This window comes from Chiloscyllium plagiosum, chromosome 19, assembly GCF_004010195.1.
Source record: "Chiloscyllium plagiosum isolate BGI_BamShark_2017 chromosome 19, ASM401019v2, whole genome shotgun sequence".
Taxonomy (NCBI): domain Eukaryota; kingdom Metazoa; phylum Chordata; class Chondrichthyes; order Orectolobiformes; family Hemiscylliidae; genus Chiloscyllium; species Chiloscyllium plagiosum.
The window spans coordinates 51,150,214-51,164,644 of NC_057728.1; the positions used below are offsets into that span (position 1 = coordinate 51,150,214).

General features: G+C 44.4%; 2 protein-coding genes across 4 annotated transcripts in view; one reads left to right on the forward strand and one right to left on the reverse strand.

The window, feature by feature from the left end:
• LOC122559795 (tetraspanin-9-like) overlaps positions 1-7,295 on the forward strand; it is a 186,864-nt gene extending 179,569 nt beyond the window's left edge. For 2 of the 3 annotated variants that reach the window (XM_043709851.1, XM_043709850.1), the window contains 3 exons: positions 53-184; positions 290-373; positions 5,371-7,294. In XM_043709851.1, the coding sequence (XP_043565786.1) occupies positions 53-184; positions 290-373; positions 5,371-5,442 (288 nt within the window). In that variant the 3' untranslated portion in view covers positions 5,443-7,294. Of the gene's footprint in view, positions 1-52; positions 185-289; positions 374-5,370 lie in introns of all 3 variants that reach the window. The other variant, XM_043709849.1, reaches the window with a different exon arrangement.
• A 5,637-nt stretch (positions 7,296-12,932) lies between these two features.
• LOC122559399 (lysoplasmalogenase-like protein TMEM86A) overlaps positions 12,933-14,431 on the reverse strand; it is a 10,507-nt gene continuing 9,008 nt past the window's right edge. Inside the window, exon 3 of the mRNA XM_043708847.1 lies at positions 12,933-13,462. Coding sequence (XP_043564782.1) covers positions 13,035-13,462 — 428 coding nt within the window. The 3' untranslated portion in view covers positions 12,933-13,034. The remainder of the gene's footprint in view (positions 13,463-14,431) is intronic.

The window sequence follows — 14,431 nt, forward strand, 5'->3', positions numbered from 1 at the left end:
TCGCAGTTCAGTACATTACAGTAATGTGTACACCTCTCTTTCTTTCTTGCAGTATGAGTGCTGCGGTGTTGACAATGCAACAGATTGGCATAACATACTGGGTGGTAACAAAGTCCCTGATTCCTGCTGTCAGGAATACAGCAGAGGGTGTGGAGAGGTCAATCCCAGCAAGTGGTTTGTGCAGGTATGTGCTTGGCATTCCAGTCTGCTAGCATCCCCCCTCACACTAATAGTTTGCTCAATGATGTGTGAGGCTAATACCTCCTCCCTCTCTCTCTCTCTGTTTTAGGGTTGCTATGACACGATTGAGACGTTGCTTGAGAAGCAAACAGCTGTGATTGGCTCGATAGTGATGTCCATTGTGGTGATTCAGGTACAGTGTCTTTCCAATGGCTCTGACCGACTGAAACACGGCCTGTAAGACTTGCAAACCTTCAGTCCTCTGGCACAACAATGACTGGAAGATTGTGACTAGAATTTGTTTCCTTCAGTACAGAACATCATGTCTGGTCTGGGTGAATTCTCTACCTCAACCATTGCCAAACTTCCATATCTGCTTTTATCTCATCTAATATGGCAGAACACTTCTCATTTGTGTTAGTTTGGCAATATCCTTTTCTGTAATGAAGACAGATACAAAGTGTTCATTCAGCCCCTCAATAAAAATCCTTTTGTGGTTTGGACCTCGCTACTGTCTAAACTTGGGTCTCGACTGCATGATAAGGCTAACAATTTTCATAGGCTTCCACTTTCAAGTTGCATTTTAATTTCTACATCTTTAATAGGAACATAGGAACAGAAGTAGGCCATTCAGCCCTTTGGGTCTGTTCCATCAACACATGAAGATCACGTTTGGCCTGGTTGTGGTCTCAGTTGCACTTTCCCATCTGCCCCTTAACTCTCTTGTCCATCAAAAATCTACCTCACTCAGCCTTGAATAGATGCAAAGAGCTAGCCTCCAACTACCTTCAGAGAATTCCACACTCAAGTAACCTTCCGAAAGAGAAAAAAGATCTCCATCTCTACCTTAAAAAGGAGAGCTCATTCTTAAATAGTGTGCCTTGTTTTAATCTCCCCAGAAGAGGAAACATCCTCTGGGCATCCATCCTATCATGTACCCTCAAGATCTTATATGTTTCAGTAAGATAGGTTGTCTCTCATTGGAGATGATCATCGATAAAGATTGTTAATAGTTCAGGACCAGAAACTGATCCCTGTGGCGTTTCACTAGTTACAATTTACCAACCCCAAAATGACCAAACTATCCCTAATCTTCGCTTCATGTCTGCTAAATAATCCGTTATCCATTGGTGAGTCCTAGACCACATCTTTGGTTGTGCAGCCACCTTTTAATGGGCAGGACGGGGTGTGCCTTATCGAACACCTTCTGGAAATCCAGATACATCACATCTTTCCGTTCCATTCCATCCACCAGGAATGTTACTTCATCAAAATATAAACTCCCAATAGATTGGTTAAACATAATTTCCCTTTCACAAAGTCATGCTGATTCTACCTGAGATTTTTAATCGTCTTGTTGTAACCTTCGTGACAATGGATTCTAGAACCTTCCCCATAATCGATGTTAGGTTAAGTAGGCTGCAGTTTCCTGCTGGGTTACTTTGAAGTTGTAACTAGTGGAGTGCCACAGGGATCAGTGCTAAGACCTCAATTATATATGCAGCTAATAAGTTTTGATCGAGTTAAGTAAAAGTTCAGTTGACCCCATTAATACAGTGGGGACTCCTCACTGCAGTATGCCTGACTCTTGGCCAGATTTCCATTTCTGTACCCAGAGCGAGGACCCCTTGAGGCCCAGGACCCCGTGCAGAAGGCTTGGAGATGTGTTTGAAGACCCCCTCTTACAGAAGATTAACTCTATTTACATTGTTTAGTTTTATTCTTTTTGAACTCCAAGCAGACCGCAATGCGGCAACAAAACAATTTTCACTGTCTCTTTCTAGATACGGGTGACAAGAAATAATTCCTCACTCGTAAATGCAGTCTCCATTAAACGCTCATATGCACAAAGTTTGGAGGCAAGGGGACACCTCACGTTGAGGGATGCCTGACAGAATCAATCCATACCACCCCCCAACCCCACTCCCTCATCAATCATGAAATCCCAGGGTTTTACCTTCTTTGGAGCAACTAAGATCTTCCTTCTGCACTGCCACTAGTGTCCACTAATGAGCTCTGGTGCTGTTGGGCATGATGGAGCTGCTGGCCAATCAGGTTGGCCAGTAGCACCTGAGGGCGGGGCGTCCTCCCGCATGGAGGTCCTCTAACTCATTGCTGGAGTGAGCCAGGTTGACCAGCGCACAGCAGGTGATGACTGCAGGCCCAGGCCACAAGCACCGTCCGACTCTCCCTCCATGGAGTTAAAACGTCCACTTCCACTGTAACAATCTGCCTGCCCTGTGCCTTCTCTCTCATCCTCAGTGTTTCAGTCATGGGTTTCCATTGGTCTGGTCCATGCTAATGAGCAAAGTTTGGCATTTTCTTCAGCATGAGGGCTGACCAGGAGATTATCATTTCCTTACCCAATAAAGGGAAGGGTTACTTGACCTGAAACATTAACTCTGATTTGTCTCCACAGATGCTGCCAGACCTTTTGAGCTTTCTCAGCAATTTCTGTTTTTTTATTTACAACATCCGCAATTCCTTCAGTTCTCTTTCTTTTACTACCCGATGTCGAGTGTTTTGGAAGAATGCGCACGTTGACAATGGCAGTTTTATAATCATCTGTGGTCAGTAAGCCAGCAGACCTATAGCTTCTGTCCCACCATACCACAGGACCTCCTGAGAGAGGGACTGATCAAATTTTCTTGAATACGTTTCAGGGATTCCTGCGTTTCTTCATCCTTTACACTGTGACTATCCTGGTCTTTATCTGGGCAATTCAGGCCCCCTGTTATCAGTTTGATTTAATTCCTGCATCTGTCTGCAATTTCCGTATCTCTGCTTCTGTGTCTCTTTTCCACAGTTTGGTGATCCATAAATAATATATCCTTTGGGTGGAGGGGGGTAACAGCATTCTTTAACGGTAACCAGACTGATTCTGCCTCTGACGCCTTCACATGCAACATTTTGTTGAATCTTCAGTTTCTTTGATCAATCCTGACACCTTAACCTGTTTCTGTGAAATATCTCTAATTAGCTTGATTCAATCAGCATGGCGGCTGCTGTCCTGTCCTTTAAATTGATCGAAGCAAAATGTGCTTTGTGAGACCGATTTCCAAACTTCAAAGCACCATCAGGAGGACGGATTCCCATTTTTATAACAACCAGCTGCTGTCTAGTCAGAGCGGGCAGAATGACCCTCCCTTGTTGACCCATTGGTCATGGGTCAGATGGCAGCAGTGCCCATCCCTCCCCTACATGTCCATTTCCAGGAAGGTATCTGTAATCTTCACTTCACTTGGAACCTCCAACGTTTGGGCATTGCTGTGTCCATTGGGGAGTTATAGAACATAGAAAAGTACAGCACACAACAGGCCCTTTGGCCCACGATTTTGTGCCGAAATTCCTAAATTAAAATAAAATAAAATATTCCCAAATTAAAATAAAATAAAATAAAATCCATGTCCATTTCCAGCAGTTGCTTAAATGTCCCTAATGACTCTGCTTCCATCACCACCGCTGGCAACGCATTCCATGCATTCACAACTCTCTGTGTAAAGAACCTACCTCTTGCGTCTCCACTATACCTACCTGAAGATGGTGGTGTGGACCCTATGCTACAAAGGGGTAATTCCAACATGAGTGGCGCTTTGTAATGGCTGTGAAGGACAGAGAGGTTGGGAGCTCGTCTCTGCAGTGGGTTAACACCATTGAAGATGTCTCCGATGTCTGACTGCACCGACATAAAATTAAATTTGCACAAATACTCCGTCACTCCAGTGCAGTGACAGGGGGCCTTCAGCCTTTGGAAAGATGGCGATTTATTTGGAAAGTGGCAGCAGGAAGGTTGGGGAGGATTGAGTTTAGTCAGACATTCCCAAGGATGGGCTTGATTTGGGAGGAAAGAGGTGATAGTGGCAGTTTTCATTGGCGAGGGTGTGAGGAGGGAGGGTCATTGCCTATCATAGCTCACCTGAGAGGCTGCTGGGAGAGTCTTGTGGCCATTGGTTTTGCTGAGGATTGGTCAAGGAAGTAGAGGGTGGATCTTGTAGGAAAGATGATCTCTTGGGCGTTGTAAGGAAGAGAAAGAAATGGGATGAGAAATGTTCACAGCACAAAGACTGATGAAGTTCACCTTGGAACCAAACAGGAGAATTGGTCAAGCTGTTCAAAAAAATGAAATATTTTGATGGAGAACGTTGGTCCCAGTGTCAGGAGGAATGGTAACTGGAGGACACAGGTTTATGATGATCAGCAAAAGGAACACAGCAGAGCTGAAAATTTCATTGGGTGTCAAAGTCAGTTGTGACTTTCAAGACAGAATTGGATGCATATCTAGAAAACAAAGGTTTGGAGGATTGTGGGGCTTGAGCAAAGCTGTGGGATAGCCTTTTCAAGATTCGCTGAATGGTCACATCCTTCCTGATCCAAGAGTTGACAGCTGTTTGTACAAGAGTTGAAATCTCTTGATATCAAACCTGGCTTCCATGTGTACGAGCGTTCCCGACCCATCACACTCAACTGACCTGTCTGAACGGCCACATGGACGATGGTGCAGTGGTGGCAAATCCAATCAATGTATAATGCAGAGGCCCACGCTGATCCCCTCAGAATGTTGTTCAAATCCTATCGTGGTAGTGGAGTCATTTAAAGGTGGTTAATAAAAACCTGAATTTGAAAGCTGTTCTCCATGATGGTGACCATAGAACAATCATTGATTGCTATTAAAACCCAGTGCCCTTTAGGGAAGGAAATCTGCCGTCCTTATCTGCTGTGGTCTACATGCGACTCCAGACCCCCAGCAACATGACTGGCTTTTAAATACCCTCTAAAATGGGCTGAGCAAGACACTGTGTTCAAAAGGCCTTGGCAACGCCTATATCCCATGAAAGAGTAAAGAAAAAATATGTGGTGAATTCACTTTGACTTTTTTAAAGCACTTCAATTAAACTTTTGCCAATCAAGATAATTTTCAATTTCAGATGTTCCGGATAATTTATGGGCCACACCCTTCAGGCAACTCTGATCATCGCATGTGAACGCTTTCTGATGCCTGCCCTTCTGTTGCAGTTTCCAACTCTTGACAAATATTTATACTCCCAGTGCATGCACGCTGTTCCCATTGGTGCTGAGAGGGTTCGGACTGGGAAGCCAGAATTTTGATAACGGAAACATGAATTCCAGTGTAAACTCCTGACTTTGTGCAGCTTCTCTCAACTTATTCAGTTCTGTTCCATTCTCTTTCAGATCCTTGGAATGGCTTTCTCAATGACGTTGTTCCATCAGATCTCCAGAACTGGTAAAAAGTACAAAGCCTAATCTTGGTTGGATGATGATTCGATGCCCTCACAATATCACGAAGCATTCTTCTGAAGCTCGGAGCTTTGTCTGCCAGGCACAGTTCTAGTCATCCTCTGAACTGGGAAACCTGCTCCGATGGCTCCTTAATCTTTTGCCAAAGAATTATAAAGCGCTAAACACCGTCAGTTTCTCTCTGGCAACTCTGCTCACCCATCTCTCCACTTTGTCCCCTACTCTCCTACTCCGAAAGATGTAGTGCTGATTCAGAACCTCCGTTCTTCATCACAAAAGAGCAGACAAGTACAAAACTCCATGTTCAACAGGCCACAGCTCTGTTGGTACAGGAATGTCACTTTGAAAAGGATTCCAAAGTTATTCCCACGTGTCGGAGCACAGACACAGTTTTGTTGCCCCGATCTCTGGCTTGACACCTGGAAAGTTGATTTTTAACCATTTCATTCTTTGTATGGGAAAGTTTTACTGACGTCTGTCTTGAGTTGCGTTAGGAGATCACTTGTCTATATCAGGTCTGCAAGGGAAGGGGGAGTTTCTCAGGACTTTGCTCATCTGTCTGAACTGTTCTCTCGGCAAACAGTGCTCCCCAGTGACAGTAACAGTCTACAAGATAGCAGTCAGAAGAATTTATATCCTTCATGCAGGTACCTTTTTTTATAAAACAGGAATTCTGTAAGTCAGGGTTGACTGTCAGTACTTGCCTGGTGCAGCTCACTACTAACCAACAGATGCCATCTGAGGGGCTAATATTTCTCAACAACCTCTCTGAGGTGTAACAGAAAACAATGACCTAGTCCCTGTGTTGCTGCAACTCACCCTGAACTGCTCAACACAAGCTATAGTGAGGAAGCTGCTGCGAGGGTATTGCTGCTTTATTTCATGAGCCAGAGTTGAGGTCTGACCATCAGCATGTATTCACTTACTCTTTGCAAATACAAATGGAACTTTTTTTTAATGTAGTTTAGGAATTGTATCTTTAAAGTAAATAATGGAGCATTTTTTGTACTGTTTGTACTGTTTTATATGGGCTCTTTCTGCTTTAATGTCACTGCACAAACCACTGTGTGATCTTTAAAAGCCAAAAATGCTCAGTGATGATATCTCGTTTGTTGTGAGGACATTTGCACAGACTAAAGGATCGAGATCTGTGTCGAAGGAAGAGCAGAAATTCAGCAGATGTTGGGGATAGCCAAGACTGCCCAGCAATAGGAAACAGAGTTAATGTTTTCAGTCAATGACCTTTCATCTGAACTGGGAAGAGTTTACAAAGGAACAGGTTTGAACTGGGTGAAAAAATAGGAAAAATTTGGGATGGACTGGAAGACAGCAGCGGTTAAAGCAACAAGAGGTTTCAAAGCCAGAAGGAATGGTGATGTGGAAAATAATGGGAAAGTTCTGTTTCTCTCCTTGTCACATTGCAATTCCCTTTGGAATCCCACCCCCTTATCATTCAGGCTTGTTGGTTTTGTACCCCATCCCAAACCTTCCCTTCTGTTCATGTTCCACTCCCATTCCCCCAAATTCACCCCAACGTTTTCACCTTCAATCATTTATAACTTTCCCCGTTCTGATGAAAGGCCAGCTTGTTTATCGGTTTTGTTCAGAAAGTTGGTGAAGATTGAGAGTGAAGAGAATGGCTGGATTTGAGTGGAGCGGCCATATTGCAAGCAATCTGTCAGTGGTTTAGCACACACATGTCTAACTGGCTAGTGAATATAGAAGAACAGTACATACTCAATTCAACAGCTGGTCTCTTGGTGGGGTGGCACGGTGGCTCAGTGGTTAGCACTGCTGCCTTACAGCACTCAAGTCCCAGGTTCGATTCCAGCCTGGGATGACTGTCTGTGTGGAGTTTTCACATTCTCCCCGTGTCTGTGTGGGTTTCCTCCGGGTGCTCCAGTTTCCTCCCATAGTCCAAAGATGTGCAGGTCAGGTGAATTGGCCAAGCTAAGTTGCCCATAGTGTTAGGTGCATTAGTCAGAGGGAAATGGGTCTGGGTGGGTTGCTCTTCAGAGGGGCAGTTTGGACTGAAGGGCCTGGTTCCACACTGTAGGGAATCTAATCTGCTACTGTTTACGACGGCAACAGTTTTTAACTTCCATCTGTGGTTTCCAAACTGTGAATGATGGTACATTGCATGGTGCTGCAGTGCACATAGTTCGCTTGTTACTAAGCTCCTGTCTTGCAGGACTCCATATCAGGAACGTGTTGGTACTGTCGTGGTTATACACAGTGAGAAATTGAGTTGCTGCTGATTTTGTGTGTATGTTTGTGTGGCTCCCAAATTATTGGGAGATCTTTGCCGAGGAGCTTGAGAGCTGAAAAGAATTTTCCAGAATCCAGTAAGACAGGCGTGTTCATACTAACATTTTGAATCTGGCTGAGGAACAATAACCTCAGGAGATAAAGGATTTATTTCTGGGTTTTGAAGTTGTGACTGCTGCAACTGCAATCCGCCTCACTGGAGCTCACTGTTGCAATCAGGGTTGTCATTACCACGCGTGGAATCTCTAAGGATTTGACTCAGTACATTTCAGACCTCGGCTCCATCTGTCTTTATTAAATAGAAGTGCAGGCTGGAGTGGAATGCAAGTGGCAAGGTCTTTACCTCAGGAAATATTTAACCAAAAGTGAATGAAAACCAATCGTCCAATGTTAGAGCTAAAACAGTTCCTGTTAATAGAAATTCTTCATAGGAAGGAGAACATGCAAATTTTAATTAATCTTTTTTTAGGAACAGAAATAGATATTTTATACATAGGATTATTTATTTCTCTCTCATCCTGTCCTTTTCTCTTACCCCCATCCTCAACTCCCACCTTCCCTCTATCCTTCTTGTCCTGAAGTCTTTATTATGTTCAGTTACAGGTCAGTAGTGGTTAGTGTTACACTGTGTTAATTAGAGGTTAGTGTTAGACTGCTAGTTACAGGTCAGTCACAGTTAGTGCTACACTGTGTCAGATACAGGTCAGTAACAGTGTTTCACTGCATTAATTACAAATCAGTAACAGTGGTTTACTGTATTAGTTACAGGTCAGTAACAGTTAGTGTTAGACTGTTAGTTACAGGTCAGTCACAGTTAGTGCTACACTGTGTTAGTTACAGGTCAGTAAGTGTTTCACTGTATTACTTACAGGTCAGTAACAGTGCTACATTGTTAATTACAGATCAGTAGCAGTTCGTGTTTCACTGCATTAAATATAGGTCAGTAGCAGTTATTGTTACATAGTGTTAGTTACAGGTTAGTATGAGCTAGTGTTGCACTGTTTTATTTAGCAGTCTGTACAACTCAATATTGTTTTACTGCATTTGTTGCACATCAGTAGCAGTCGAGAATACTTTTTACATGTTGCTTCTATCACCTTTAGCTTCTTTGCCTTGGATCTCTTCAGTGTAAAATGTAAAGAGTGCAGAAATGTTTAATGGTATGACTTTACCTGATTGTCTTTGAGCTCATATATAATACTTCCTTGAAGTAGAAAGGGAGGGATGGGGGTCAGTGTTTGCTGGCAAAAGGGACCATAACGTTTTTTAGTGACGTGAGTTCAAAATAATGCTGAGGTTAAGGGAGGTTGATCTGGGTGGGGGAACAGACTCTGACACTGACCCTGTCCGCTGTTAAGTTACATTGTTTTAACACATGGAGAGTAGTGAGGGTGTAAAAATATAAACACAGACACTTGAACTTATTGGACTGCCTATTTGTCTTCATGGAGATCATTTTAGTGGACTGGGTAAAACAGAGCTTAACATACCAGAGACATCACTGGTCAGTTCATGAGCTTCAAAGGTCACACAGTTTTTTTCCCCCCTGCTTTTATTCCTTTCTAAACATAGCTGATTTTTAATCAGTTTTCACCCTGTGCTTTGCAATAGTTTCCTTCCCCTTACTGAACATGACATGGCTTTTGACATCAATGATTTATTTACAGCATGCTTTGAATCCATTCATAATCTAGAAATGTTAATGAGCATTGTAAGAATATATGAAAATGCTAAGTTTATTTATGTATAGCACTTAGATACGGAATAACAATCTTTTCAATTGTATTAAAGTACAAGGTGATGAAGCCGTTTCACACAGTGTATACTTTGTTTTATGTCTGAAAATGAGGAGAGGGGGAACAATTTTGTTCACTATTTTCAGGTCTATTACTCCAAAAAGCTGCGAGCTTTCAACTCACTGACAGTAAAAGAAAAAAAGAGACCCAAACCATCTGCCCACACTCTGAGGAAAACATATGAATAAAAGAACTCAGTAACTATTAATACAAAGATTGACAGTTTATTACCAGCTTGAAAGTGAATTAAAGCATTTGGCTGGTGTATGTTTGAGCTAATCTGTAAAATGTTACCTTAAAATAGATTTGTCTTTTAATCTTAAAGTATAATGTTAATTCTATTGATTTTTAAACTCTTCTGGCCAGTTCCACAAACCAATCAGCTGATTCTGTGAGCTCACCCGTCAAATTGTTGTTAATTTCAGAACCTGTTGATTATAACTGCAGATAACTTTCCATCAACATTTCTGACATTAGAAAACTCTGAGACTTCCCACCATTTCCCCAAGATTTATTTCCTATTTTAGCCTGAGTGTTTAACATAAATATACTTTCTGATGCAGGAAATATTTGACCGATTCCTCTAAGGTTCTCTCCTTCAATGCAAACCTGACAGTGAGGCACTTGCTCAGTACTGACCCTCTGACAGTGCAGTACTCCCTCAGTACTGACCCTCTGACAGTGCAGATCTCTCTGTACTGACCCTCAGTACAGCTGTCTCCTAGCACTGACCCTCCAGTAATGCAGCGCTCCCTCAGTACTGACCCTGTGACAGTGCGGCATTCCGTCAGCACTGACCCTCTGACAGTGCAGAACTCTCTCAGCACTGACCCTCTGACAGTGCAGAACTCTCTCAGTACTGACCCTCTGACAGTGCGGTACTCCCTCAGCACATACCCTCCGACAGTGTAGCACTCCCTCTGTACTGACCCTCTGACAGTGCAGTACTCCCTCAGTACTGACCCTCTGACAGTGCAGAACTCTCTCAGTACTGACCCTCACCACAGCTGTCTCCTAGCACTGACCCTCCAGTAATGCAGCGCTCCCTCATACTGACCCTCTGACAGTGCGGCACTCCCTCAGTACTGACCTTCCGACACTGCGGCACTCCCTCAGCACTGACCCTCTGACAGTGCGTTTCTCCCTCAGTACTGACCCTATGACAGTGCGGCACTCCCTCAGCACTGACCCTTTGACAGTGCGGCACTTCCTCAGCACTGACCCTCTGACAGTGCGGCACTCTCTCAGTATTGACCCTCTGACAGTGCGGCACTCCCTAAGCACTGACCCTCTGACAGTGTGGCTCTCCCTCAGCACTGACCCTCTCATAGTGCGGCACTCTCTCAGTACTGACCCTCTGACAGTGCGGCACTCCCTAAGCACTGACCCTCTGACAGTGCGGCTCTCCCTCAGCACTGACCCTCTGACAGTGCGGCACTCTCTCAGTATTGACCCTCTGACAGTGTGGCACTCCCTCAGCACTGACCCTCTGACAGTGCGGCACTCCCTAAGCACTGACCCTCTGACAGTGCGGCGCTCCCTCAGCACTGACCCTATGACCGCGCGGCACTCCCTCAGCACTGACCCTCTGACAGCGCGGCACTCCCTCAGCACTGACCCTCTGACAGTGCGGCACTCCCTCAGCACTGACCCTCTGACAGTGCGGCACTCCCTCAGCACTGACCCTCTGACAGTGCGGCTCTCCCTCAGCACTGACCCTCCGACAGTGTGGCCTTGATCTGTCTGAGCAGCTGGACTGGATGAATCCTGCTCCTCTTTGTTGTGGTCTGGTTGCTGTCTTTGAATCGTATGTCACCTACATTATGCAAGAGTTTGCGTCACTGGTGAATTGAAGGAATCTGATGGATATCCTCAACGTGTTGGTGTATCAGAATGCCTGCTGAATGTTTTTTCTCCATCCTCCCCTCTTATTACAAATGAGTATCCAACAGTTGTGCTCCCGTTATAAGTGAAATAGTTCAATGTGAAGGGCATTATGAAGCATGATCCTTTCTCAGACCTCCCTGGGATATCTGCATTGCCTTGGCTGGTTGTTTATAGCAAGTTGTCACCTTTTGCAACATTATGAACGTTGTAACACAGGGTGGCATGTTCCTGAGGTTTTTGGCCTTGGCCAATCAATGTTGACTTGTCAACCCAACAGCATCCTTTCTTCTGCTGTAATGGATTTAAATTTGATATTCTTGCATTTGTCCTGAGGGATACGGCTGAGAAACTTTAACAATTGGTCTCTCTGTTCGGCAATATTCAAGCTCTTGACTAATGAACAATGCTATTAATTGTTGTGTTTCTGGTTAGGAAGAGTCACTGCATGTTGCAAAGGGGAGAAGGGCTTTGATAATGAAAGGGATTTAGGATTGTTCATGTTTGGAAATAGGTGCAGGCAGTAATTTTACGGGCAGCTGTATCATTAAAAAAAACCCTAATCTTATTCTAATGAAGTCCTGGTTCAGTTGGGGCTATTCTCCTTGGAGAGAAAAGGAGAACTTATTAAGGTTTTCAAAATCATGAGCAACGTGGCTAAAGTAGATCGGCAGAATCGGTTCCTGCTTGTAAAAAGGTCAAGAGCTCGAGGACACTGATAGAAAACAATTTGCAACATGTGAGGTGAGGGGGAGGGCGAAAACCCTTTGCACTCTGAGTTAGGTACGCACTGTCTGAAAGTGTGTTGGAGGTAGGTTCAGTTGAGACATACTTTGTTGCTATCCAAATAATCCAATTGTTCCAAAAATGTGCAAGGGTATGGGGGAGAGAGTGAGAGGTTTTCTCCTGGTAAAGCTCATCTGAAGAGCTGGAGGAGCCCTGATAGGCTGAATGGTCTACTGCACCACAACAATTCTGCGAATTAAACAGTGGCGTGCACAAATGAACAAGCTTATTCCAAACTTTGTTCCCTCTCCAATTTAAATCACCAATACCACACTCAGCATCTAGCTAGTTTTGGTCAGACAGGTTAGAAAAGCAACGGCCTTGAGTCATTGGATTTTGTTTTGTGTGGGGGGAGGGGACATGTACCTGTACAGATTCTCCCCCCCAACCCAACCCTCTCGCCTTTTTACTTGCAGTTCCAGGTTCAGACCATTAACAGAGGTGGGGAGTAGAGCTGACTATAGTGGCTGAGGATTGCACATACCCCCTTCCTCCAAACTACCAAAAACCTGCGATAGAACCGGCAACATCCCTGGGAAGATGTGAGTGGGCGGTGGGGGTTGGTGTATGCTGAGCACTGCAGCTCTGCAAGATGCCAATTCCACGTCCACAGCAGCTCCAGCCTCTCCTGGTTTAGTCTGACTCTGTGACTGACCAAGGGCAGCTTTTGGCAACTGGTCCTGTGACAAGTCAATGAACACCTGATGCATTCTGGTCCCTCAAGTGAGCAGTGAACATGAGAAGACAAGGCGTCCAGGGAAGTGGGGTGGGTGGGAGGTGGGAAGAGAAGGTGTTGGTAAAAGAAAATTACTTCCTGAAAATATGAAAGAATAACATGAGGAAATGTTTCTTGTTTGATTCTGTTTATGGGAGGGCAGATAAAGCAATGAGTAACTGTCCCAAGTAATAAGGGTATCTGTCAATCACTTCAATTTGATTGAAAGGGAACTGGAATATGTGTTTGGAAAGTACTGTTTCGGACACCACAAGTACCACAGACCCGACAACAGCAGCCAAGCAGTTGTATTTCCGGGTCTTTCTATACCAAGCCATTGCCCTCCAAGTCATGAGGAGTGCTGTGGTGATGTAGATAATCGCGGCAGGACCCCGTAGCCCACGCAGTTTGGGAGTCATGAAATGATAAATCACAATCACTATGAAGCAAGCCAAACACGCCAGCAGGAAATTGTCGTTCTTGAGTTTGAAGGCCAAAGCGTAAAAGCAGTAGGCGATGCTGAAACAGATGATCCCAATTATGACATATTGATGTTTGAAAAGAAGGCACAGGTCACCTGCAAGGTTAAAAAAAAAACAAGGATTTGTAACTACATTCTGTTATTTTCAGGGACTCTGAAATATCTCAGAAGTCCTTCACACCCACCAGGAAATTTCCACACTGCAAGCTCCCACAAACACCAATGTGATAACATTTCATCATCATTTGGGCAACTGATTGAGGGATGTCTGCTGAGCTGGGCATTGGGGAATAGCTCCTTTGTGGAAACTTTCACATCCATCTGAACAGAGTCATAGAGATGTACAGCATGGAAACAGACCCTTCGGTCTAACTGGTCCATGCCGACCAGATATCCCAACCCAATCTAGTCCCACTGGTCTGCTAAACGCTTCCTATTCATAAACATCTAGATGCATTTTAAATACTGCAATTGTACCAGCTTCCATCACTTCCTCTGGCAGCTCATTCCATTCACTCATCGCTCGCTGCCTGAATAAGTTGTCCCTTAGGTCCCTTTTAAATCTTTCCCCTCCTACCTTAAACTTATGCCCTTTAGTTCTGAACTCCCCCACCCAGGGAAAAGACCTTGTCTATTTACCCTATCTATGTCCCTCATGATTTTTATAAACCTCAATAAGGTCACCCCTCAGCCTCCGACGTTCCAGGGAAAACAGCCCCAGCCTGTTCAGCCTCTCCCTGTAGCTCAAATCCTCCAATCCTGGTATCGTCCTTGTAAATCATTTCTGAACCCTTTCAAGTTTCACAACATCTTTCCGAAAGGATGGAGACCAGAATTGCACGAATACAGGGGAACCTCAATTATCTGAATGTAAAGGGCAGGCACTATTTTATTTGGATAATCGATTATTCGGAAAATCGATTAATGCCTTTCCTCTGGGGCTTGGGGTTTTTTAAAGTCTGCTCCTTGTTCAAGATACTGCAGCGGGACACAGCACGTGAGGCTATACCACCCACTGCCCCCAACCCCATACAACACAACCCCCACCCCCAACACCCCCCACCT